General features: G+C 60.9%; 2 protein-coding genes and 3 non-coding genes across 7 annotated transcripts in view; 1 reads left to right on the top strand and 4 right to left on the bottom strand.

Annotated features, from left to right (window-relative positions):
• The window catches only part of LRRC75A (leucine rich repeat containing 75A), a 35731-nt gene extending 33255 nt beyond the window's left edge, over window positions 1-2476 (top strand). For both annotated transcript variants that reach the window (XM_024127835.2, XM_024127834.2), the window contains one exon: window positions 519-2476. In XM_024127835.2, coding sequence (XP_023983603.1) covers window positions 519-1079 — 561 coding nt within the window. In that variant the 3' untranslated portion in view covers window positions 1080-2476. The remainder of the gene's footprint in view (window positions 1-518) is intronic.
• Window positions 2477-2576: 100 nt separating this feature from the next.
• Window positions 2577-21350, bottom strand: TRPV2 (transient receptor potential cation channel subfamily V member 2). 2 transcript variants are annotated; one of them, XM_055090232.1, is made up of 18 exons: window positions 20794-21350; window positions 18726-18859; window positions 16606-16899; window positions 15698-15996; window positions 13769-13942; window positions 12766-12921; window positions 12126-12221; window positions 11245-11315; window positions 10611-10776; window positions 10413-10479; window positions 9993-10318; window positions 8943-9070; window positions 8044-8123; window positions 4832-6660; window positions 4160-4225; window positions 3669-3747; window positions 3185-3267; window positions 2577-2952 (listed from the first exon to the last, which is right to left on the bottom strand). In XM_055090232.1, the coding sequence occupies exons 1-14, from the start codon at window positions 20991-20993 to the stop codon at window positions 6566-6568; spliced, it is 2286 nt and encodes a 761-aa protein (XP_054946207.1). In that variant the 5' UTR covers window positions 20994-21350; the 3' UTR covers window positions 2577-2952; window positions 3185-3267; window positions 3669-3747; window positions 4160-4225; window positions 4832-6565. The 2 variants fall into 2 exon arrangements, 1 of the variants encoding a protein (XP_054946207.1); XR_008619187.1 differs by lacking the exons at window positions 4832-6660; window positions 8044-8123; window positions 8943-9070; ... (9 more) ...; window positions 18726-18859; window positions 20794-21350 and adding an exon at window positions 4446-4750.
• Window positions 3025-3097, bottom strand: LOC112066008 (small nucleolar RNA SNORD65). The gene has a single exon (XR_002892371.1). It is a non-coding gene; the product is annotated as a small nucleolar RNA SNORD65 (small nucleolar RNA).
• LOC112066055 (small nucleolar RNA SNORD49) lies at window positions 3828-3898 on the bottom strand. The gene has a single exon (XR_002892414.1). It is a non-coding gene; the product is annotated as a small nucleolar RNA SNORD49 (small nucleolar RNA).
• Window positions 4306-4372, bottom strand: LOC112066056 (small nucleolar RNA SNORD49). The gene has a single exon (XR_002892415.1). It is a non-coding gene; the product is annotated as a small nucleolar RNA SNORD49 (small nucleolar RNA).
• Window positions 21351-22402: the final 1052 nt, after the last annotated feature.

Genomic DNA, 22402 nt, shown 5'->3' with positions numbered 1-22402 from the left:
TGGCACTCGTGGGGGAGCAGGGAGCTCGGCCATTCGCCGCCCTCCTGCACAGGGCGCCGTTCTGACTGCGTTTATTTCACATGACAACCCTGTGGCACCCAGTTGGCTTCATTTCTCAGGCAAATAACAGAGGCGCAGAGGTTAAAGAACTAACTAAAGGTCGCATGAGGGACGAAGCCCGCCTGCCGCAACTAAAGATCCTGCGTGCCACAACTAAGACCCGGCGCAGCCAAAATATAAAATAAATAATTAAAAAAAAAAAAAAAGTAGGAAGGAAGGAGTCCAGTGCAGACCCCAGCGTTGGCCCCAGAATGTCCCCTTGGTCACTGCAGAAACACCTGGGCCTTGCCCTGTGACCCCCAGGCTCTGCCCGCTGGGCAGCCAGGCTGAGATGTGGGCAGTGCCAGGGGCCCGGGGCCGCTGGTTTCTGCCCCGCGGGCAGAGGGCTGAGTGGAGGCTGCCTCCGGAGAGAAGCCTGCCCCGCCCGCTTGAACCCTGCTGTCTCGTCTCCCCTTCAGCCTCAAGGCAGTCCTGGCCGGGAGCCCTCCGGACAACACCGTGGACCTGTCGGGCATCCCGCTGACCCCCCGCGACCTGGAGCGGGTGGCCGGCTACCTGCGGCGCTGCGGGGAGCAGGTGGGCAGCGTGGAGCTGGGCTTCACGGGCCTCACGGACGACATGGCCCTGCAGCTGCTGCCGGCTCTCGGCGCGCTGCCCCGGCTGACCACGCTGGCCCTCAACGGCAACCGGCTGACGCGGGCCCTGCTGCGCGACCTCACCGACGCCCTGAAGGACCCCAGTCAGTTCCCCAGCGTCACGTGGATCGACCTGGGCAACAACGTGGACATCTTCGCGCTGCCCCAGCCCTTCCTGCTCGGCCTGCGCAAGCGCTCCCCCAAGCAGGGCCACCTGCCCACCATCCTGGAGCTGGGCGAGGGCCCGGGCAGTGGGGACGAGGCCCGGGACGAGACTGTGGGCCAGGAGGACCCTGGAGGGGACCAGGAGGGCAGGGAGACTACGGGTGCGTCTCAGACGTGACAGGGAGCTGGGGGCCTCTCCAGGGAGTCCTGCTGGGGTAGGATGGCTGAGGCAGGGCGGGCGTTCCCAGCGGGGTCGCAGGCCACCATCCGGAATGGGCCTGGCAGCACCTCCCCCCGACCCAGGAAGCCAGATGGTGGCATCTAGGAAAGGAGGGCTGTAATTCCTCTCTGGTCCTCTCCGTCACCCCCTTGTCAATCCACATCTGCCTTTTGGCTCCTGAGCAGTCATCCCTGGCTCAAGAGGAACCAGCCCTCAGCTTCCCAACTTGTGGGTGCCGTGTAGGGGCTGGGGATGCTGGAAGCTTGAGTTAATGTGGACGGTCAGAGCTTCCCCCCCACCCCCAGAAAAGGAAGTACAGTGGGGGCTCTGCATCTCACCCGGGATTTTCCAGTCCTGAATTACAGATATCCAGATGCTGGATGTGCCCCTGATCAAGGCAGGTCAGAATCTCTAGCTCCTGGCTGGAGGTTGGGGTAGGGGACTGGCTGCTGGAGACCCCAGGAGCCTCATCCCCATCTGGACTGAGGGGTGTCTGCCCCCTCCTTGTGGCGCCCAGGCCCCTTGGGACCCACTTCCCGGTCTCCGCCTCCATATACAAGGCTCACCCTTCAGCCTGTGACCCCAGAGGCCTAGCCACGGGACCAGCCACCCCCCTATACCCTTCAATATTGAGGACATCCTAGAAGTCTGGGGCAGACAGTGCATGCCACTCAGAAACCGCACAGCATCTCTGCAGAATAGTGGCACGCCACATGCGTCAGGGTTCCTGGGGTACAGGCCAGAGTGAGCCTTGCTTCCTTTTAAAAGGACCCTTTTCCCATAAACCCCTCCCCAAGGAGTCCCCAAAGAAATACTTTGAGCACATTCCCGAAAACCCAGGACCACAAAGATGAGGTACCTCCAAGCAAGACAACTGGGAGAAGGGGAAGAAAATAAACTGGAGGTTCCCAAGGGGAGAAAGCCAAGGTTTTCACCCTACCTTCCCCTTACCCAAGGCCTACGGGTTAAAGAGCCATCCCTTTCAGATACAATTAGCAGGTCCAGGGAGATGGGGAACCAACCCTTCTTGAGCCAGAGAAAATCATTTTGGGTGCCCAGTGTTGGTGAACCAGACAGAGCCCCTCAGGCAAACAGCGGAGGACTAGGGAAGCCCAGCCTGACATGCCTCCAGCCTCATGCCAGGTAGGGTAGCCAAGACCTTCACACCGGAAGGTGGCAAGATGGGGGTGGGTGGAGAGCCAGACAGTGGGACCTTGCCTGCCGCTGTCCGGGCAGGTGTGGGTAGAGCTTCAGGAGCTAGAGGGAGGCTACGCAAAAGGGCAGACAGCCCAGAGGGACGGACTGGACTCACGAGTTACAGATGCCTTAAGATGCTTTGGGGTTTTCGCCCCAAGTCTCAAGAGGGGAGAACAGCTTAGACCTACGTTAAGGGAAGGTGACAAGTACTAATACCTGGACCACTAATATTTGTCAGCAGTGGTCAAACTGGACTTTTTCTTCAAATACACATTTGTAAGAACCAATACCAAAGGCCATACTTTTATTACATTGTTTATGGTCAACTGCATGGAGATACAAATTTCAGGAAGCTTCCAGTTCAGAAACCTCAGGCTCTCACCCAAGAACACATTTATACAATATTTAAAAGTACAAAAGCTCCTTTTGGTTAAGGGACCGTACAAGAAAGCTCATGAATTTAGTGACACCAGAAGTGCCAGTCCACGCGGTCCCAGAAGAAGGTTGCCAAATCCATTTCTTGGCTCTCTCATTGGTAAGAATGGCCCTCTGATACTCAGCACAAGGTGAGCGTTTCTACACCAAACGTGGGAGGCCTAGGTTTTCAGGGTCCAAGTTGTTGGCCACGCCTGGTCCTTTGGACTTCAAAAAATTCTGCCCCTGCTGCAGCACAGCCTGCAAGGAAACCAAGTATCAGTTAATCTCACTTTATACTCCAAGAACAGTCATTCACAGCCTAAAAGATATCTTCAGAAAACCGTAGGTTCACCACCACACAATCTGCCGGTAATTCCAGCTTTTTTAGGTGATTTCATCATTTGATATCCTTTTCTGCAAATCCATTTCAACAAAACTAGCTGCCTCTCCATTCTACCGTGGGGGGGTCACTGTGCAGACCAAATCTTACCTCTTCTCGGGCTGGGGTGCTGCCGTCACCGCCGCCCGCTTTAGAACTCTGCTGCGCCGATCCCACTCTTCAGTGCTCCAAACCTGGCGGGATGAACGAGGCACCCATGGACAGACAGCAGATGCCAAAAGCGACTGGAGGCAGTTCCCACTGTTTTCACCTCCGTTCAGTCACGTTATTGCAAACAGACCTAAGGCTGTCAATTTTCATAGCACCTCAGAGCAGATAAGCAGTTTGCTCGGGACTATACAGCCATGACATCAAAAGGAACTCCTGGGCTCACTCAGCAGTCTGGTCCGGACATCCCGAACCAAAAGCATTCTCAGATATTCTCTCAATAATGCTCAAGGGCTGCACCGACACAAGGTATTAGGTCAGCCGGACAACACTGCCAGTATCTGGTCCAGTAGCAACTTCACATCAATCAACTCAACAGCTAGGCCTCCTCAACCACGAACCTCTCCAGAGCCCAAAGGTAGCTTACCTCGGAGCAGGCCTGTGCTCGGGCTCCCATACCCAGCTGTTGGTGATCACGCGCTGGCCACCCTTCACGAACTTGCAACCTGAGTGAAGAGAGATTATGGGTCACAGTCCAGACCAGCTTACTCCCGGGCACCAGCTACTGGTGAGGACGCGTGACTGCAGTCAGTCAGGAACTGGTATCGTCAGTTATCGCTTCTGACGGCACTTCCTATTAGTGATTTCATCAGAGCAGCCAAGCACCTCACCAAAGTACCGCCCCAGAGACCTGGGCTTCGGCTAAAACCGCCTTAAGGCATCCGTTTCTGAATACAGATGCGGTTTAGACATAACTAGGGGCCGCAACCTCCTAACCGTTGCAGTTATGCAACGAGGCAGGGCATAATTATGTCAAATGCATGAAAACGACAACAGGGATAAGACACCAGGCAGTTATCAGTGCATTTAAAGTTGCAAGACCGACACGGCTAACTTACAATACGTATTAATCCTTACCCTGACTGGCTCTTAACCTCGGGTAGGGATGCTGCTCCCGTCTCCAAAAGCGAGTGTGTCTGCCCTCTGAAACAAGGATTAGGGCGTGCATTTAGGACAGACTCTGGCAGCTACAGTAACGTAAAGCGTCAGGTGTCAGCGACTGCGGTCGGATAGGCGTAGAAATCGTCAGTCCCCGCGTCTGACGGCAATTGCTACGGAATCATCAGGATAGCCGAGCAAGCCTCCCTTGCGGCCCCACTACGAACGTCGTGCCGCGCCCTAGAGTGCAGGCAGCCCCGCTTACCTAGCTCTCTCGGGGGGTGCTCACTCCCAGCGGCGAGCCGGGGGTCAGGGATCCCGAGACGGCGGCTGCCCGGCCGGACGAAGACGCACGCGGTCCTCGGGCCTCGGCCGCCAAATTCGGACACAAGGCCACGGCGCCCGCCCCGAGGCCCGCGTGGACGCAGCCGCCCGCCGCCCTCCAGTTAGGCTCCCCGAGGACATCGTTCGAGAAATTAGAAAAGCTCTGGCTCCCTCGCCCTTGCGGCCCGCGGACCGGCCTAGAGGAACTCAGCACCAGCCGCCCAATACCTACAGTGGAAAGGCCCCACAACAGCCGTCCCAGACTCTTAAGCAGTCGGAACATCCCACCCCTCACAGAAGGGAGGGGGATTATGGCAAAAGACTCACGGAACTTCCGATGGTGCAGGCGCCGCCCTCGGACTCCCCCCTCCTGCAGAGCCCATGGTCTCTTCCGAGGCCGTGGAATTCTGGGTCACAGGGGCGCAGCGAGCCCCAGCGCGCGTGCGCAGGTCCAGTGCGCGCCTGCCGCTTGGAGACTCTCCCGCCGCCCCGCCGCCTGGCCGCCCCGCCTCCGGGTCGTCCCGAGCAAAGAGTCCGCCGTCGTGAGCTTCCGGTTGCTCCTCTGGAAGGTGGAGCGACCGAGGCCGCAGACGTCGGTTCTGCGCATCACGTGCGATCACGCCCTTGAAACCCTGCAGAGCCTGGGCGCGCGGCAAGTGTGCACACACCGTAGCTGCTCCTGGCCCTGTGGGGCGGTGCCGTCTGCTCGCCCAGCACGAGCCTCTCCAGCCCCCTGCGCTCCTATCCCCCTCCTCAGTCTCCTTCCTCCGTCCTCTCTCCCTCGGGACTTCTCCAGCTGTGCCCCGTCTCACCAGCGGCGAAACCTCCCTCCGTCCCAGCGTGGGAACAGGCTCGGCTCTTGCCACTTAAAAAACATTCAACCCGTGCACGCGCGTCTTACGAACACACAGTATCCTAAGGGTGAAAACTGGAAAGGCGGTAGTGAGGACATAGGTTTTTGAGCTGGTTTCAGAGATAAGCCTAGCATTTTAATGGAGGGAGGGGAGGCTTCTAGGGAGAGCCAAGCCTAGGAGTCAGACACACACGAGGTCCACCATCCTGCGCGAAGGATATACTGCAGGTGCCAAGGAGAGCAGGAGGCGTCTGCAAAACCGCGGAGGGCTGGGGATGCCAGCTAGGGCCCCCGTGGGCGCCGGGAGCCTCTCAAGCCTTCAGAGACGGGGGTAACTTGTTGCCCTTGTGTCTCAGGACGGTCCCTCTGGCTTGGAAGGGTGGGAACTGCGCAGGAAGCCAGCGGGGAGAGGAGGCAATAATCCACAGCCTGAACTAAGTAAGCCCAGGAGCGCAAAGGCTTTGAGAGACGTCCTGGGGTGGCTTTAAGGGGTGTCTGGAGGCTGTGGGAGAGGAAGGACAGGCGGCTGTGCTTGCTGGTATCCACCACCTCGCGTCTGCGGTGACAGCAGGCACAGCGCCTCGGCTAGCTGCCTGCACCCCGAAGAGGGCAGCTGTGGGGCGGTAGGTGAGGGTCCCTGTGCCCAGGAGAGGGCGGAAGCAGCCCGGCCCCAGACACAGACGTGAGCTCACAGAGACATGCAGACGCCGACCAGCTCAGGGGCCCAGTACCTTTTTTTTTTTTTTTTAATTCTTTTTTATTTTTGGCTGCGTTGGTCTTTGTTGCAGTGCGCGGGCTTTTCTCTAGTTGCAATGAGCGGGGGCTACTCTTCGTTGCGGTGTGTGGACTTCTCATTGCGGTGGCTTCTCTTGTTGCGGAGCACGGGCTCTAGGCATGCAGGCTTCAGTAGTTGAAGCATGTGGGCTCTAGAGACCGTTGTGGCGCACGGTCTTAGTTGCTCCGCGGCATATGGGGTCTTCCCGGACCAGGGCTCGAACCCGTGTCCCCTGCATTGGCAGGCGGATGGATTCTTAACCACTGCGCCACCAGGGAAGCCCAGGGGCCCAGTACCTTTACTCAACTAATGTTTCCAGGAGAGCTAGCCACAAAAAATTACTTATTTTTGCCACCAAAGTCCCTTGAGGTCCCAGAGCCAGTAGGTGGGGCTGGAAACATTCCGTGCTCTGTCCTCCCGGCCCCCTGCTGCATCAGTGGGACTCAAGGAGCTGGAGGGGCACATGGTCTTCCTCCACGGCACTGTCCTGGCTGGATTGGGAGGCCAGGGCTGGGTTCTTCAGGGCGCCTGTGAATGGGAGGAAGGGAGTGTCCCCAGGACGCAGGCACCAGGGAAACAGGAGGAAGCCACAGCCATGAAAGCACATCATGCCAGGGGACAGCAGCCTCGGGGTCCCCAGCAGTCCCTCTCCTGCCTCCCTGCTTCCGCAAGCATCTCTTGAACCCCTGCCAGGTGCCAGTCAGGGACCTCCTCCCAGGAGCTGAAAGTCCCTGCAGGTGACAGGCCTTTGTGTTAGAAACCAGAACAGCCGAGATGATGTGCTGAGGAGCCAGAGGAAGGGGAGCGGCAGGTGCTCAGAGGAGAGAGGAGACACACACACACACACACGAGACACACACACACACACGAGACACACACACACACCCGCCACCGGTGGGTACAGAGACAAGAGCCCAGGTAAGGAAGGGACGGGACGATGAGCACATGGAGGGAGGTGCGGGGAAGGGGCTGGACAACGGCTCTGGGTCTTGACCCCGGGGGAGGGGTGCGGCCTGCCAGGGAGTGGGAGGCGGTGTGTGGTGCGGCTGTGTGTAGTTTTTGTCTACGTACGAGGGATTGGAGTAGGACGAGCCTGGACCTAAAGCCTTGTCTGGGGTCTGGGTGCCAGCTAAGCAGCCCCCCCGTGGTGCAGACGTGGGAGAGGTGAGGCGCAGGGCAGAGCGGCCGGCGGCGGGGCCTCAGCCACCGGAGGTCCCGAGGACACTCAGCACCGGGGGAGGGGGAGACCCGCAAGGCCTCCGGCCTGGGCCAGGAGGGGCAGGCCGACGTACAAGGCTCCGGCAGGGAGGCGGGGTGGCTTGGGGCAAGATGAGGGACAAGGGGACTTTCCGAGTCTTGCAGGGATGGGACGATGGGACGGCGGGACTCGGAGGAATGGCGACACAGAGCCGGGTGCGCAGGAAAGCTGTCGCTTAGTGAGGGCCGCGGTCAGGGACCCAGGAGCCCGGGCGGCCGGAGGAGACTCACGTACAGGGTCTCGGGTGGCCACGGCAAGTGGAGGGGTGGGAAAGAGCACGAGAAAGGAGAGGAGGGGGGACGAAGACTTGAGGTGGGCGCCTGCCGGGCGTGGAGGGGGCGAAGGAGTCGGGGTGGAGGGGGCCAGCGCCACGCTAGAATGGAGGGGACGCGGGCCTGACGGGGGCAAAGGCGGAGGAAGTGGCCTCTCAGCGGTGTGGCAGCAGCGAGGCTGGCCGGTGGGGGTGGGGGGGCCTCCCTAACTTGTCCCCCTGCTGGCCGTTCCGCCCAGGCCGCCCGGAGGAGGGAGGGGAGGGTGCCCAAGAGCCGGTTTCCCAGGCGACGGGGGCGGGAGGGGGGAAGCGCCGCTTTAAGGGGCAAACCCTTAAGGCGCACACGCGCGCGCGCGCACACACACCCTCCACAGCTACTCACCAGGGCCGCCTGGCCCCGAGGGCTCCTCACGCAGCGTGGGCAGCGTCTGCTCCCACGCAGCCCAGTTCACCTCCTCCACCCTGCGGGCCACAGGGCAGCTGTGAGGCTCCAGGAGGCCGAGGCGGCGGAGCGCTCGGCCCCAGGAGAGGGGCCCCCGAGGGGCGCACACCAGGGCTGGGAGGAGGACGGAGCTTCCCTCCACGGGACACTGGGCCACCCAGCAGCCCCCGCGAGCCCCGTCCTCTCGGCTCTCAGACCAGCGCCCCGGCCAGGCGCCCAACCGGGGGGAACAGGCGTCTGTCCCCTCTGGCTGTTCACGGCGACCTGGGTTGCCCCCAGCATCCAGAGACGAGTTTAGATCAGCTGGATCTGTGTGTTCCCAGGTTCTGGGGCCCTTTCACGGCTACTCCACGTGACTAAGACCCGCCGCCCTTGCTTGGCTGCTACCTCAGGAAAGTGCGTTGCTGGCCGTGCACTTGTCACCAGGTTCCCGCCCCCATGGGAGCGTCTGCTCTCCGCGGAAGGGTTGTAGCCTCCGTGGTCAGGATGGGGGCCTTGGGAGGGCAGAGCAGACCAGCCAGGGCAAGCTTAGCATGCTCTAACCCGAGGATGCCTCTGGCTTCTTGGCCTCCTAACTGTGCCCCATTTCAGACCAGAAGGCGTCGGTCAGGGACCACTGGGGAGGGACCTCCAGTTTCAGTCAGTGGGACAGGAAGGTGACCAGACACGAAGAGCAGCCAGTGGAGGCCGGGCCTGAGATCCAGCATGGCTGACCTCGCCTGTCCAGGGCGGAGGCCCCTGGTGCTCCGAGGCCCTGCCTTTCCCACCAGACCTGACCCGTAGCCGCTGTCGCCTGGTTTTCAGCGGTCCTCAGGCCGCCCCCCAGCCTCTCCACTCACCTGAAGCACCAGCGCTCGTCGGGGCGACCGTCCGGCCTGGTGCCAACTGTCAGTCTCACGCCTGCCCGCTTCTTCTTCCTCCTGCACCACCAGTAGCCGTTCTCCATCTCCAGGACAGAGATGGCTTTCTGGGGACAAAGGATACATCAGACAGAGTGGCCAGCACTTTACAGTAGAACTCAGCATCTGCTAAGTGCATGGATTTGCATCCAGCCCCGAGGTTTGACTACCTACGTGGTGTCAGGCCCTGCATCCCTCTCAGTCTCTTTCCCCACTTAACAGACTGAGGCCAGCAGGCCTTGAGTGGTTGCTGGGAAGTCAGCATGTGACGAGCGCCCTACAGTTCCTTGCAATTGCATCGTTACAGGTTCTGGAATTCCACCGGCTATGGAACGTCACATGTGCCTGCTGCTATCACACAAGCGGGCGGGCACAGAACTTTGCAGGCGAGGCTCAGAGAAGATAAGGGGCTTGCCCGAGGTCAACGGTGACTTGGTCCCACAGTCCAGCCCCCCCGGGTGAGGTTCTCCCTGCACCAACTGCCTAGGCCCACCCCCGACCCTCCCCAGTCAAGAAGCAGCTCTTGCTTCCACGGCAGGCAGGTGTCACATCAGCCCCCCGCTACCCGAGCCCCTGCTCCCCCAGCTCCTGCAGGCTGGGCCAGCTCCAGGCTCGCACATCCCGCCTGCCTTGTCCACCAAGCCAGCCCCACGGAACAAGCGACGAACACAGAAGGGGGCTGTGTGAGGGCGGGGTCTCCGTCTTGTTCTCCGCCGGGTCTTTAGCGCCTGGAACTGTGCCTAGCCCTGCACTAGGCTCTCAGGAAGCACTTAATGCTAACGATGACGGTGACTGACACACCTGAGCACCTACTGGGCGCCAGGCACCGCCCTCGGGCCCCACTGCAGCCTCACGTCAGCCCTGCGCGGGAAGGAGTGGACAAGGGAGGCCCCGTGAGGGCCGGACCGGCTCGGGGGCCCAGCTCGGTGGGCCCTGCGCACCCCTGCCGGGCCCAGAACACCGGAGGGGACGGGGCACCTCGCCGGGCACCTGCAGCTTCCAGATGCTCCAGCTGTCGCTGGCCACGCTGTTGACGGTCTCATTCATGAGGGCGACGAGCATGTTGAGCAGCAGAACGTAGGTGAGCAGCACGTAGGCCAGGAGTAGCAGCAGCACCGCCCCGCGGAACCGCAGCTGGGCCTGGAAGGCCAGCTCGCCCATGCCCATGGTGAACTTGAACAGCTCCAAGGAGGCGTGCAGGACGCCCTCGTACGGGGCCGCGTGGCCCTCCTTGTCCCCCTTTCCCGCCATCTCCGTGCTGCTGGAGCCCGCAGGGGCCCCGGGGCCCTGGGCCTCCCGGCTCAGGCTCACCAGTGCTGAGGACATAGGCAGGGGGTCCTCAGCCGGGGGAGACCAGCGGGCAGCCTCCGGGGCGGGGCAGGGAGTGGGTAGGGGACGGGGGGCCTTTACCTACAGCGAAGCCGAAAAGGAAGACTAGGTAGACCAGGAGGAAGCGAAGCAGGTCCCGCAGGATGACCTAGAAGGCACGGGCCGGTGGGTGGCTCAGCCTGGGGGAGGCACCTGCCTGCGGGGCCCACAAGGAGCCCCCCGGGGTGCGGTGTCCAGCCCTGCCCCGCCTGGCTGCACGGGGCCACCCCTGCCTCTCACCTTCTGGATCATGACACTGTAGATGCCCGTGTGCTGCAGGCCGCGCATGTAGTACAGCAGGTTCAGCCAGCCCAGCGCCAGCGAGCACGCGAGCAGGGGCAGGTACCACTCGATGGCCAGGAAGCACAGCACCTGGGACAGCACGCCGAGCAGCGCCTGGACCAGGCTGCGTGGAGGCAGGGCGGGGTCAGCTCGCAGGCCTGCTGTCGCCAGCGCTGACCCCTGCTGCCTCTCCCTCCACGGTCTCAGAGATGAGAAGGTCCGCCTCCGTCTGGGACTGGATCCAAGCACGCTGACCTCCACCTCGGGCAAGGCATTCAACCCCCGTGGGCCTCAGTTCCCTCCCCCGTACAACGGGGGTAACAGTAATGACGCCCGGCTCGGAGAGTGTCGGCGGGGATTCAGGGAGACACGCACGTAAAGACTTCGGGCTCCACTGGTGCAGAGCGAGGGCTCGGTCGATGCGAGCATCATGCTCAGGACCCGGACCGGACAGCAGCCCGACTCCGGAGTCTGGCCTGTGAGCTGCTCCCAGCCTCCCGGAGCTCCCGGGCCCAGGGGCCTCACCCCCAAAGCCCGCCTGGTGCCCTCTCCCAGGCAGGAGACAGGGGAGGAGGAGTGAGGCCACACGTACAAGAGGATTTCAAAGTAGCTGTCCATGAACGAGATCCAGATGAACAGACGGCGCCTCCAGAAGTACCACAGCTGCGGGGGAAGGAGGACAGGCCGTGACACCTGGTCTCCAGGCCACAAGCAGCCCCGCTGCCCTCAGGGCCACCGGCCGGCCTGCTGGTAAAAGTCTCGCCAGGACCACCTCAGGGGCTCGGGCGGCAGCTTTGAATTTTGGGGGTGCTCATGAGTCCTGCTGATAGCCGAGGAAGTCTGGACCCTGTCTCCAAAAAGTGCAGACACCCAGACAATGCCAGGGGCCTCCCGTCTCCCTGTGGATCCAGGTGGAGGACTCATACTCCATATGGTGAAAGAGGCTCCTTTCCCTTCCCCCGCCCGGCCTCACAGGGACCGCCGGGTGCTCCAGCCAACCTGGCCTGGGTGCCCAAGTCCTGCCCGCCCTCAAAGACTCGCTCAGAGAGCCTCAGTGCCACGGCCCGGCCTGTCTCCTGCAAGCTGGCAGCATGTTGCCCTGAAGAGGCCGTGCTGCAGGCACTGGGCTGAGTTCCCCCTGCCGCCACCCTTCTGTGCTCCCCAGGTGAGGACTGAGCCGGGGACCTGGGGTCGGGGCCTTCCAGCTCCGTTCCCAGGGGAGCAGAGCCGGCACTGCCAAGGAATCACAGGAGACATCTGCTGCCCCGTGGGCACCCCAGAAAGCACAGCAGGGAGGGTACCCAGCCCAAACGCAAGGCCAGAACCCTCGGCCCTCAGCTGCCCTGAGGCTGGCCAGGATGGGGCCAGGTGTGGGGTTCAGCTTCCCGGAAAGGAGGGACTGTGGTGAACTCACTCCCAGGCTGCTTGTAGCAGAATCCCAGGTTTGGGCTGGGGGATGGGAGGAGCCCTCACCTGGCCCATGAGGATGTTGGCCCCCACGACCAGGATCAGGATGTGGCCCAGCAGCAGCATGGAGTTCCCAGCGGTCACTTCCAGCGGGAGGAAGGCCTGCACGAAGACACACTCGGGTCGGGCCTGGGGTCCCCCCGCAGCAGCTCCCCGCTGAGAGCGAGGCTGGGGGCCCATTCCTCGTGAGAGCTCTGGGGAGGCCCCCCAAGCGGCAGAGCGAACATGGGCTCTGGAGCCAGACTCCCTGGGTTCAGGTCCCAAGTCCACCACTCACAGCCTGTGTGACCCTGGGTAAGTCCCTTAAACTCTCTGTGCCTTCCTTCCCTCAACTGCAAACTGGCGATGATGAGAGTTCATCATCTCAGAGGGTTGTTGTGAAATTAATTAAATACATTAACACACGTCGTCAATCACTTGAACACTTTCTCACGTGTGCTGCACACTCAGTAAGTACTATTATTGCTGTTGTTACTACTACGTTGTTACTTCCACATCACGACCAGCTGTGTAAGCGCCATGGGCGGACCACCAAGCGGCCAGGCCTCGGGTCAGCGTTTGCAGGACGGGGTTGTAATCCCTGCGCCATCTTCTGCCAGGATTGTTTCCAGGCGGCCTCCCCAGGATGTGCCCCTCCCTGCCTTGCCTTGTCCAGGGCAGGCTGGTGGTAGGTGACAGCGGTGAAGATGGACACGTAGGTCAAGTAACACAGGAAGTTGAAGAGGAACCTGGGGATGAGCAGATTCCACTTCGCCTGCAGCAGTTTGTTCAGCGGCTCCAAAACCACCATTCGGTGCCGGTGCTGGGATGGGAAGGCGAGAGCCAGAGGCGCGTTCAGCAAGTCCATGTGGAGGTACCAGGGGAGAGCGGAGAGGGTGCGGAGCCCCGAACGACCCCTCCCCGCCGGCCGCCACCCCACCCTCGTGGCTGTGGAGTGACCAGTCCAGAGCAGGTGCTGGTCAACAGAGAGGCCCCCAGTGGTAGCCACCGGGACCCCGGTGTGACCCCCGTGTCGGGTGGGAGCGGCCCGTGTGGAGCAAGCGTGTGCCCAGCGGCCGGGTTCGCACGTGCAGCCACACCCCGACTGCTCGGTTAAAGGCTAGGGGCGGTCCTGCAGGCAGCCCCGAACTGTGGACCTTGCAGGGAGCTCTGCCAGGCCCCCTACGCACACCCCCGCCCTCGGGGTGAAGCAGGCTCACCGGGCTTTGGCAATGAAAGGCGATGATCTCCAGCACTGAGTTCTCCTCCCAGCTGTCCACAGAGGCCAGGTCATACAGCGACACCCGCACAGGCCCGTAGGACCACTCCGTGAACTTGCGGGACAGCGACTGGCACGGCCCCAGGAACTCCCGCTGCAGGATGTGTCTGAAAATCTACAGGGCCGGCACGTGAGCGTGGCGTGCACAGAGCCGCGCACTGCCCGGACACGCGAACACGCCCTGCACCCACGGGCCCTTGCGCGTATGAACTCTCACACAGGTCCATGGTAAGCGTGTGCCCAGCGGCCGGGTTCGCACGTGCAGCCACACCCCGACTGCTCGGTTAAAGGCTAGGGGCGGTCCTGCAGGCAGCCCCGAACTGTGGACCTTGCAGGGAGCTCTGCCAGGCCCCCTACGCACACCCCCGCCCTCGGGGTGAAGCAGGCTCACCGGGCTTTGGCAATGAAAGGCGATGATCTCCAGCACTGAGTTCTCCTCCCAGCTGTCCACAGAGGCCAGGTCATACAGCGACACCCGCACAGGCCCGTAGGACCACTCCGTGAACTTGCGGGACAGCGACTGGCACGGCCCCAGGAACTCCCGCTGCAGGATGTGTCTGAAAATCTACAGGGCCGGCACGTGAGCGTGGCGTGCACAGAGCCGCGCACTGCCCGGACACGCGAACACGCCCTGCACCCACGGGCCCTTGCGCGTATGAACTCTCACACAGGTCCATGGTATGAACTCTCACACAGGTCCATGCGCACTGAGCCACCACGTAGACACTCCCACCCACCCGCCTGTACCAGCCTGCCTCTTCCTCCCGCACTCCTGCCCCGATGCCTCTTTCCTGGACGCGCATATGGCCGAGGGACCCCCAATCCAAGGGTCCTTAAGGCCCCATGAGATCAGAGGCTACCAGCTACACACGTGTGTGCACGTTTGTGGCCAGAGTCTAGAGCTTTCAACAGACTAGAAGCCACCACTAACCCGGACAGGTCCAGAAGCAGTTTGGTTTTACAAATGAGGAATGGTGGGGAGGCTTCCCAGATTGGGGAGTGGCTTCCATAGGCCACACAGTCATGCCTCTAGATGGCAAAGAGAGGTACCCACACCCCAGGGACCTTGGAGGGCAGGAAAAAAACATAAATCTTCCGCTTATGTTTATTTTTAACTTAACCGTTAAAAATACCTAGGGCTTCCCTGGTGGCGCAGTGGTTGCGCGTCCGCCTGCCGATGCAGAGGGGCCGGGTTCGCGCCCCGGTCTGGGAGGGCCCCGCGTGCCGCGGAGCGGCTGGGCCCGTGGGCCGTGGCCGCTGGGCCTGCGCGTCCGGAGCCTGTGCTCCGCGGCGGGAGGGGCCGCAGCGGGGGGAGGCCCGCATACCACAAAAAAAAAAAAAAAAAAAAAATACCTGTGTTCTGAGCATTGGGCCCTGTGTCAGCTGTGTGGGTTGTAAGTTCCCCTAATAATAAGGATCAGACAACAGGAAAGTCGTTTGGGAAAAAAGTAAAGCTGGATCATGCTTTTTTTTTTTTTTTTTTTTGCCGAGCGGCTCTTAGTTCCCCAACCAGGGATTGAACCCGGGCCCTCGGCAATGAAAGCAAAGAGTCCTAACCATTGGACCACTAGGGAAGTCCCTCGTGCTTACTCTTTATAAGAGTAACCTATAACTTTCAGATAAATCAAAGTTTTAGGCATTAAAAATCAAACTGCGAAAGAAAAGTCTGGAAGCAAATATGGATATGGAATATACACACTCACGTGCACACATGCACACACACACACAAAGTTTTAAAACCTTGTAGAAGGAATTAAGCAATAGCAAAACCAAGGAAAAGATAATAACACTTGGATACATAAAAATGTAAAAATTCTGTCGCAAAAAATGCCATAAAAAATTCTGTAATGTTGAACTGGGAGAAAAATTTGCAACTGTTATAGTAAACAAAACGATGATACGTTCACCATCAAGAACACTTAGCCATCAATACGAAGAAAACCTGAGAGCAAAGAACATGAGAAGACGGTCTCCTAATGAAGAAACCCAAGTGACTTAAGAAAACAATCCCTGGGAGTTCCCTGGTGGTCCAGTGTTTACGACTTGGCGCTTTCACTGCCGTGGCCTGGGTTGGACCCCTGATCAGGAAGCTGAGATTCTGTAAGCTGCGCAGCCAAGAGAAAATAAATAAGTAAAATAAAATCCCTGTTTTAAAATGTAATATAGTCATTGTGTAGCTCACATATAATTTATCCATAAACACACACACAGGAGAGGTGCACGCTGAAACGGTCCTGAGCTAGGCACCACCCCAGGCTCTTCCTGCAGAAATCCCGGGTTGAATCCTGCTGCTTCCTGGAAAGGGGGGCTGGCCACTCACCTCAATTTTGCCCTCCTTGGCGGCCAGCTTCAGGGGCGTGAGGCCCTGCAGGTTGGGGATGTCCTCGAGCCGCACCGTGGGGCAGAGGCGGGCCCCCGCCTGGAGCAGCCCGTCGTACATGTGGGTCACCAGCTCCGTGTTCTCGGCCGAGTTGTCTGCAACCATCACCAAGGCGTGCAGGGCCGTGTTGCCCAGCGAGTCGGCGGCCTGCAGGCTGGCGGGCTGGTGCGGGTTCTCCAGGAGATAGGTCACCACGTCCCACTGCTTGGTGCACGCGGCCAGAGAGAGGGGCATCTCGCCTGGGGGACGAGGGGACAGCTTGGGCCTCGGGCCTCCCAGAGTCCACCCGCCTGCTTCTCACGCTCCCTGGAGCTCCTTGAGGCGGGTCAGGCGCCCACAGGAGGGGATGCGCGCTGCCTTGGGGTCCCGGGCCCACCCAGGCCGGCGCAGTGAGTGGAGAAGGCCCCGGGCCCCGCAGCCTCCTAGGGGCCCCAGTCAAGGTGGCTCTGTCCGGCTCTGACCCAAGGGAGAGGGGCCCAAAGCTCTTCACCACCTAAGGGAGCAGAACGGGGGCCTGCCCACCAGGGTTCCCGCCCCCCACCTCTTTCTCTTTGCTTCGCCGGGGCCCAGACACCCCTTTCTCCAGGCCCCGTCTGGTCGAGCCTCCTCACGCACCAGTTCTACGCCCCCGTTCCCCTGCCCTGGTCTGAGCTCATGTGTGGTGAGCTGCCTTGGCCAGACAAGGATAAAACACCTCTTAAGACAGACTGCTTTTGCAGGCGGCCGAGCTATTAGCAGCTTGAGCCTCAGGGTCAGACAGATCTGGGTTTAAGGGTCACATTAACCCTGTGACCTCGGTCAAGGCCTTACCCCCTCTGCAGCTCAGTTTATCCAAGAAGGCTCCTCACCGAAGTAGAAGCCGATCTCTCGGCTCTTCTTCTGGAAGAACTGGCCACAGGCCCGGGCATGCACGTCGGCCCCGTTCTCCACCAGGAGCTTCACACACGGCAGGCTCCTCTTCTCGATGGCGATGTGCAGGGCGCTGTGGCCTTGGTAGTACTCATCTGTGCACTGGGCGTTGACCAGAGGCCGAGGATTGCCCGAGTCCCGGTCAATCTGCAGCAGCGGCTCAATGCAGGCGTTGGTCCCGTCCCGAAGGTTCAGCACGGCCTTCATCAGGCATGTCTTCCCCGTGGAGCCCTCTGTGGGAGGAGGGGGGGGGCACCGCGGTGCTCAGGCCACCCACCCGCCTGTACAGTGAGCCCATGCCCCAAAGTACCCCGGCCGGCTGGAGGGAGCCCAGCCATGCTGCAGGGAGTTAAGACTCCAGCCAGCAGGTGTTAGAATACCGACAGGTATGACTACAGTTTCTGCCCTAGAAATTAAGTTTCTAAGACAGAGTTGGTCGTGTGTGCAACACTGTCTACACGAGAACATTTGGAGCAGTATTTCTTTTTTTTTAAATTTATTTACTTATGGCTGCGTTGGGTCTTCATTGCTGCGCGCGGGCTTTCTCTAGTTGCGGCGAGCGGGGGCTACTCTTCATTGTGGTGCACGGGCTTCTCGTCACGGTGGCTTCTCTTGTTGCGGAGCACGGGCTCTAGGAGCACGGGCTTCAGTAGTTGTGGCTCGCGGGCTCTAGAGCGCAGGCTCAGTAGTTGTGGCGCACGGGCTTAGTTGCTCCGCGGCGTGTGGGATCTTCCCGGACCAGGGCTCGAACCCGTGTCCCTGCATTGGCAGGTGGATTCTTAACCACTGCACCACCAGGGAAGCCCTGGAGCAGTATTTCTTAAGTGGCTCTACCACTTAATGACTCTGTCTCCTCTGGGCAAGTCACTTGGCCTCCTGTTTATTTATTTATATCTTTGGCTGCACTGGGGCTTCGCTGCTGCGCGCGGGCTTTCTCTAGTTGCGGTGAGCGGGGGCTACTCTTCCTTGCGGTGAGTGGGCTTCTCATTGCAGTGGCTTCTCTTGTTGCGGAGCACGGGCTTTAGGCACGCGGGCTTCAGGAGTTGTGGTGTGCGGGCTCAGCAGTTGTGGCTCATGGGCTCTAGAGCACAGGCTCAGTAGTTGTGGCCCACTGGACCAGGGCTCGAACCCGTGTCCCCTGCATTGGCAGGCGGATTCTTAACCACTGCGCCACCAGGAAAGCCCCTTGGCCTCTCTTAACCTCAGTTTTCCTCACTGTAAAACGGGACCATTCCAGGGTTATTGTAAGGATCACATGGAATTAGATACAAAATTCTTAGCCCACAGAGAGCCTGGCACACAGTGTGTTGAGGCCGAAAACTACACGCAACGTAAATGGCCACCAGTAAGGGGTTAGTTAAGTGAATTGTGGTAAATGTACAGGATGGGAAACCCTGCAGGCTGTTACAGTGACTGAGTTAGAGGCCTGTGTACTGAAATGGACTAAGTTGGGGGAAAGCCCATTCCAAGCACATCATTATGTATTTTCATCAACGGCATGACCCCATTTCTGTAAATATATGCCTAATGTATTTAAACAGTTTGAAAACATGTACCCCAAATCATTTTCAGGAGTCCAGGACGACAGACTGTTTCTACCCTCAGCTTTATACATTTCATTCCTATTTGAACCTTCTAGAAGGCACACACGTTCTTTTCCTAATCAGATATCCCCAAACAATACAGATATTTAGATTTGGGGCAGAGAATGCTCTGAGATGGATAAAGTGTAAGGTACGTGTATTAGGTCTCAGCGATGCTGTTACTGAGAAAGAGAGAGAGACAGGGAAAGGCTGCGTCGAGGCAGGCCGTGAATATCCATCCATTCGGCCACTGAAGCGGCTGAGGGCGGCAGAGGCGGGCCGGGAGCCGGTGCGGCGAGTGTGAGAGCGGGCGGGCTGTCCTGCGCTCTGTCGGCGGGGCCCTGCGGTCGTTCTGGCGGGAGGGCTGCTAGAACACCACCCCTCCTCGCCCCTCAGCTGCTGGCTGTGGTCACCTCCCAGCGGCAGCCTGGTCTGGGCACAGCACACGGCGGCTCTGGCCCAAGCAGCAGGCCTACCTGTGTACTCCGAGTCCGTGAGGTACTTGCTGGTCCGGCGCAGGTACTCTGGTAGCCCCACCAGGTCCTCGGCGACACCCCGGGCCACCGCGCTGAAGAGCCGGTCACGGCCGAAGCGGTTTGGGTCTGGCTGCCTGTGGGGACGTGGTTTGTGACTGACGCTGCAGGAGAGCCCCGGGCCCCCAGAAGGTCCCGCTTCCCAGGGAGCCCCTTTTGAGAGCCTCTCCGCACCCAGGCAGACCAAGGGGACGGCTAGTGCTCAGACGCCCGGAGGAGGGGCCCGTCTGGGGCACCGGGCCACGCGTCCTGACCGCGCGCATCTCCTGCCATTCGCCAGGTTCCCCGCTGCTCGCGACAGGCTCGTGGGTCCGTTTCAGCCCAGGAGCTCTCATGGCTCTTGAGCTGGGCTCTGGGGCGGGGCGGGGCTCCCGGAGGTGCCCACAGACTGCTGGGGGCCGTACGTGCCGCTGGCCTCCACCAAGAAAAGCCCCACGTCCTCTCCGAAACCATCTATGGACGAACAATGGAGTACCTGCCCCTTTGGCCCTCACTTCTGCCCTGCGTGAGTAATCTCCGTTTTCTCCATCAGACAAACAAGGAGGTAGAGTCCCTTTCCCAGAGTCACATGGTGCAGAGCTCACGGGGTGTGGGGTGCTGGCTGTTCAACTAACTCTAGACCCCGACTCCCAACCCCAGGGAGACTCCAGGCTGGACAGACGGAGGTTTCTCAGAGACGTGGGGTCCCGAGCGGACACCAGACACTCACAGAATTTTCCTGAGAAGCCACACCTCCGGGAGAGGCCCCAGGAGGGGCTGGTAGCCCCTCTGAATCCAGCGGTGGGCGTCCCCGCCTGGGCTCGCCCCTGGGACTCCTGGTACCACGACCAGCAGATATGAAGGGACAAGAAAGGGGGGACTATTTGATGCTTCGGGGACCCTCAGGTCTGCCATGGAATGGATCAACCAAGAGAGGGTTGGGGGCTCTGATAAGTGGGGGGGTTATTGGGATCAGTCATGTTTTAAGCCATGATCGCGTGACTGACAGGGCAGGAAGCTGCCTGGCCAGACGCAGCATCATCCGTCCAGCAGGCCATGCGGCCACGACGTGACCAAGAGGTCACCGCGGCTGACTGGGGAGTCCCGTGGGCAGTCTGGCGGGGGGGAGTGGCTATTTGGACAAAGCACTTCCTGTCACAGGGAGGCATCACGGTCCTGGCATAGGAGGCCCAACGGGAGCACAGATTGAAGCACCAAAGGGCACCGAGGGGCCGGTTCTGCCTCGGGCAGGTGACCCCGCTCCCAGAAGCCTTGCAAGCATCCTCTCCTGCCCTGGTCTGAACCTGACCTCGGTCCTGCAGCGCAAACAGGACAGGCGGCTCTGGGCTGGGAGGCCGAGGCTGGGGGCCGAGTCCCAGGCATGAGCAGGGAGGGAGGGGCTTCCCTGGCAGAGTGCTGCCTGGCCCATGCAGGTTCTCCAGCCTCGTATGTCAGACCTCACACTGCGGGGATCCAGGCGCACCCTTCCCCCACACCCACAGGACCGGAGGTGGCGCTCCCGCGAGAGTGGCTCCCACAGTCTGAATTAGAAGACATCACGGGAAAGTCACAGTGAAGGTGGCTCCAAGCAGAAGGCCACCGTCCTCAATCCCCAGAGTCCACGACCCCAGGGCAACAGGTCCAGCCTTGGAGCAGAGCCCGGGAACACCCGGGACATTTCCAGATGTCCTTGATTCTCTTGGACTGGAGCGTGGATCTTGCTAGCACCCCCCGCAGGCACTGTGGCTGGGGAGGGGCCGGCACCAACAAGGGACATGCCAGGAGGTGAAAGAGTATGTCCCTACAAGAAGAACACAACCCCAGGAGACAGAAGGCCAAGAATGGGGAAGGTTCTGGAAGGAGCAACCCCAGAGAGCAGAGCAGGGTTCAGCCTGTCAGGCCCAGGAGCCATCAGAGCCAGAGCCAGGACCCCCAAGGCTGTGGCACAGGGGCACTGGGGCTGGGCTAGGCCACCCAGTCTGACTGCTGGCGGTGAGGCCCCCGGCTCCCCCGGCCCCGCTTGCTGCCTCACCTGGCACCTGCCCCCTTTCGGAAGCTGAGGTTCACTTTGATCTGAGGCGAGAAGTTCCGGTCCTCGCCCTGGAATGCTGACTCCATGGGGGGCGGCCCGGCACCACCGCCCAGTTTTCCTTTGTCCACCTGGGCACCATCTTCTTGGCCTCCATCTGACGTCTCGAGCCTGAAAGCGGGAGGGCTGGAGGGCGAGGCCATCCTAAGCGGAGGAGGCTGCTCCTTCTGGCTGGAACCTCTGTGGGGACAGAGATGTCAGAGGCATCTGCTTCTCCCAGTAGGAGTGGGGGTAGGAGGGCTGGCTGAAGCCCGGGCCCAGAGAGGTTTGGAAGCTGGGTACAAGTAGACCAGCCGCCAGCGCGGGAGCTCAGCCCAGCAGGAGCGGGGAGGGCAGCAAGAGGACGGAGCACCAGGATCTCTTGGAGGAACAGGGACCACAACTGTCCCTGACTTTCCCTCTGGGACTTCCTGATCTCTGAGAGGCCACAGCCCCCGGTCCAAAAACATTTGTGTTAACAGCGCACCCCTTTCTCTACACAACATCTTGCCCAGTGGCCAATATTTACATCCAAAAAAAATGCAGCTTTGGGTGGGGCAGGTCACTCAACCTCCCACACAGGGGGTGTGGGGTGCTCTGGGGAAACCGTTGGGAAACCCCTGGCCTAGCAAACCCCTCATTTTGCTGCCAGGAGGACTAGGGCTCAGAAAGGGGAAGTGACTTGACCAAGGTCCCAAGCTGCTGGCAGAGCCTAGTCTGAAACCACCGCGGCCTACCTGACGTTCCTCTTCAGTTCTCAAAACCTTTCAGGGCCCGTCTGTACTTGCAGTCTCTGAGGAGTGCCACCTCTCTGTGCCTTAGGGTCTCTAGGGGCTTCACAGCAGGAGGGAGACGCCTCGCTGGTGCCCAAGCCCCCCCGCACCCAGCAGCGCCCCGGCAGGCCCGAGGCCAGGCAGGCGAGCTCAGCTCACCCTCCCGAGAGAGCTGAAACCACAGCCGCCAGCGCTCGCCAGGGCGGGGCCCCAGGGCGGGGAGGGGGAAGCCCCGGGGCGCCCCCAGTGGGTGGGTAGAAAAAAGGAAAAAGAGTCCAGAGCTGGGGAGGGGGGAGGCAGGGGGCTGGCCGGGAGGAGAGGTGGGCAGGGAGCAGAGCAGAGCTTGGGGACGGGAAGCGGAGGGTGGGAGGTCAGGGCCTGGACCATCTTCTCCGCAGCTTCAGCCCCGGGGGGGGGGGGCGGGGGCCGGCGGGGGGGCATCTTCCCACAGCAGCAGGAGAGGCCGGGGCCTGTCGACTGCCTCATCATGCAGTTTCGACCCTGCGCCTTTCTGCCCGCCCTGGGGCGTCCTTCCCGGGCCACACGCCACCTAGCCTGGCTGATGTCCCCAGCCCCTCACCATTCTGCTCCCAGCCCACTGCTCCCAAGTCTTCGCAGCAACAGCTGTCTGCCCAGCCGCTGGGCCCCCGGGCCCCCCATCCTCCCGGCCGGGGAGGAAGGATCTGGTAGGCCAGTTGGAGAAGAGAGCCGGAGCCCCTCGAAGACCCTGGCTCAGGGCTGGGGGAGCAAGGCGCCCACCCGGGCTTCCCGGCCGCCCCCCTTCACCGTCAGGATTCGGG

The sequence above is a fragment of the Physeter macrocephalus genome, chromosome 14 (assembly GCF_002837175.3).
Source record: "Physeter macrocephalus isolate SW-GA chromosome 14, ASM283717v5, whole genome shotgun sequence".
In the NCBI taxonomy this organism is placed as follows: domain Eukaryota; kingdom Metazoa; phylum Chordata; class Mammalia; order Artiodactyla; family Physeteridae; genus Physeter; species Physeter macrocephalus.
This window is presented reverse-complemented; position numbering and strand designations above follow the sequence as displayed.

Coding starts and splice junctions, on each gene's coding strand:
- TRPV2 (XM_055090232.1), bottom strand. CDS start 20,993: ATGGCCTCGCCCTCCAGCCCTCCCGCTTTCAGGCTCGAGACGTCAGAT. Junction 10,480..10,610: donor ACAGTGTCATGATCCAGAAG/GTGAGAGGCAGG, acceptor CGTGCCTTCTAG/GTCATCCTGCGGGACCTGCT. Junction 8,124..8,942: donor GACGAGCGCTGGTGCTTCAG/GTGAGTGGAGAG, acceptor TGTGGCCCGCAG/GGTGGAGGAGGTGAACTGGG.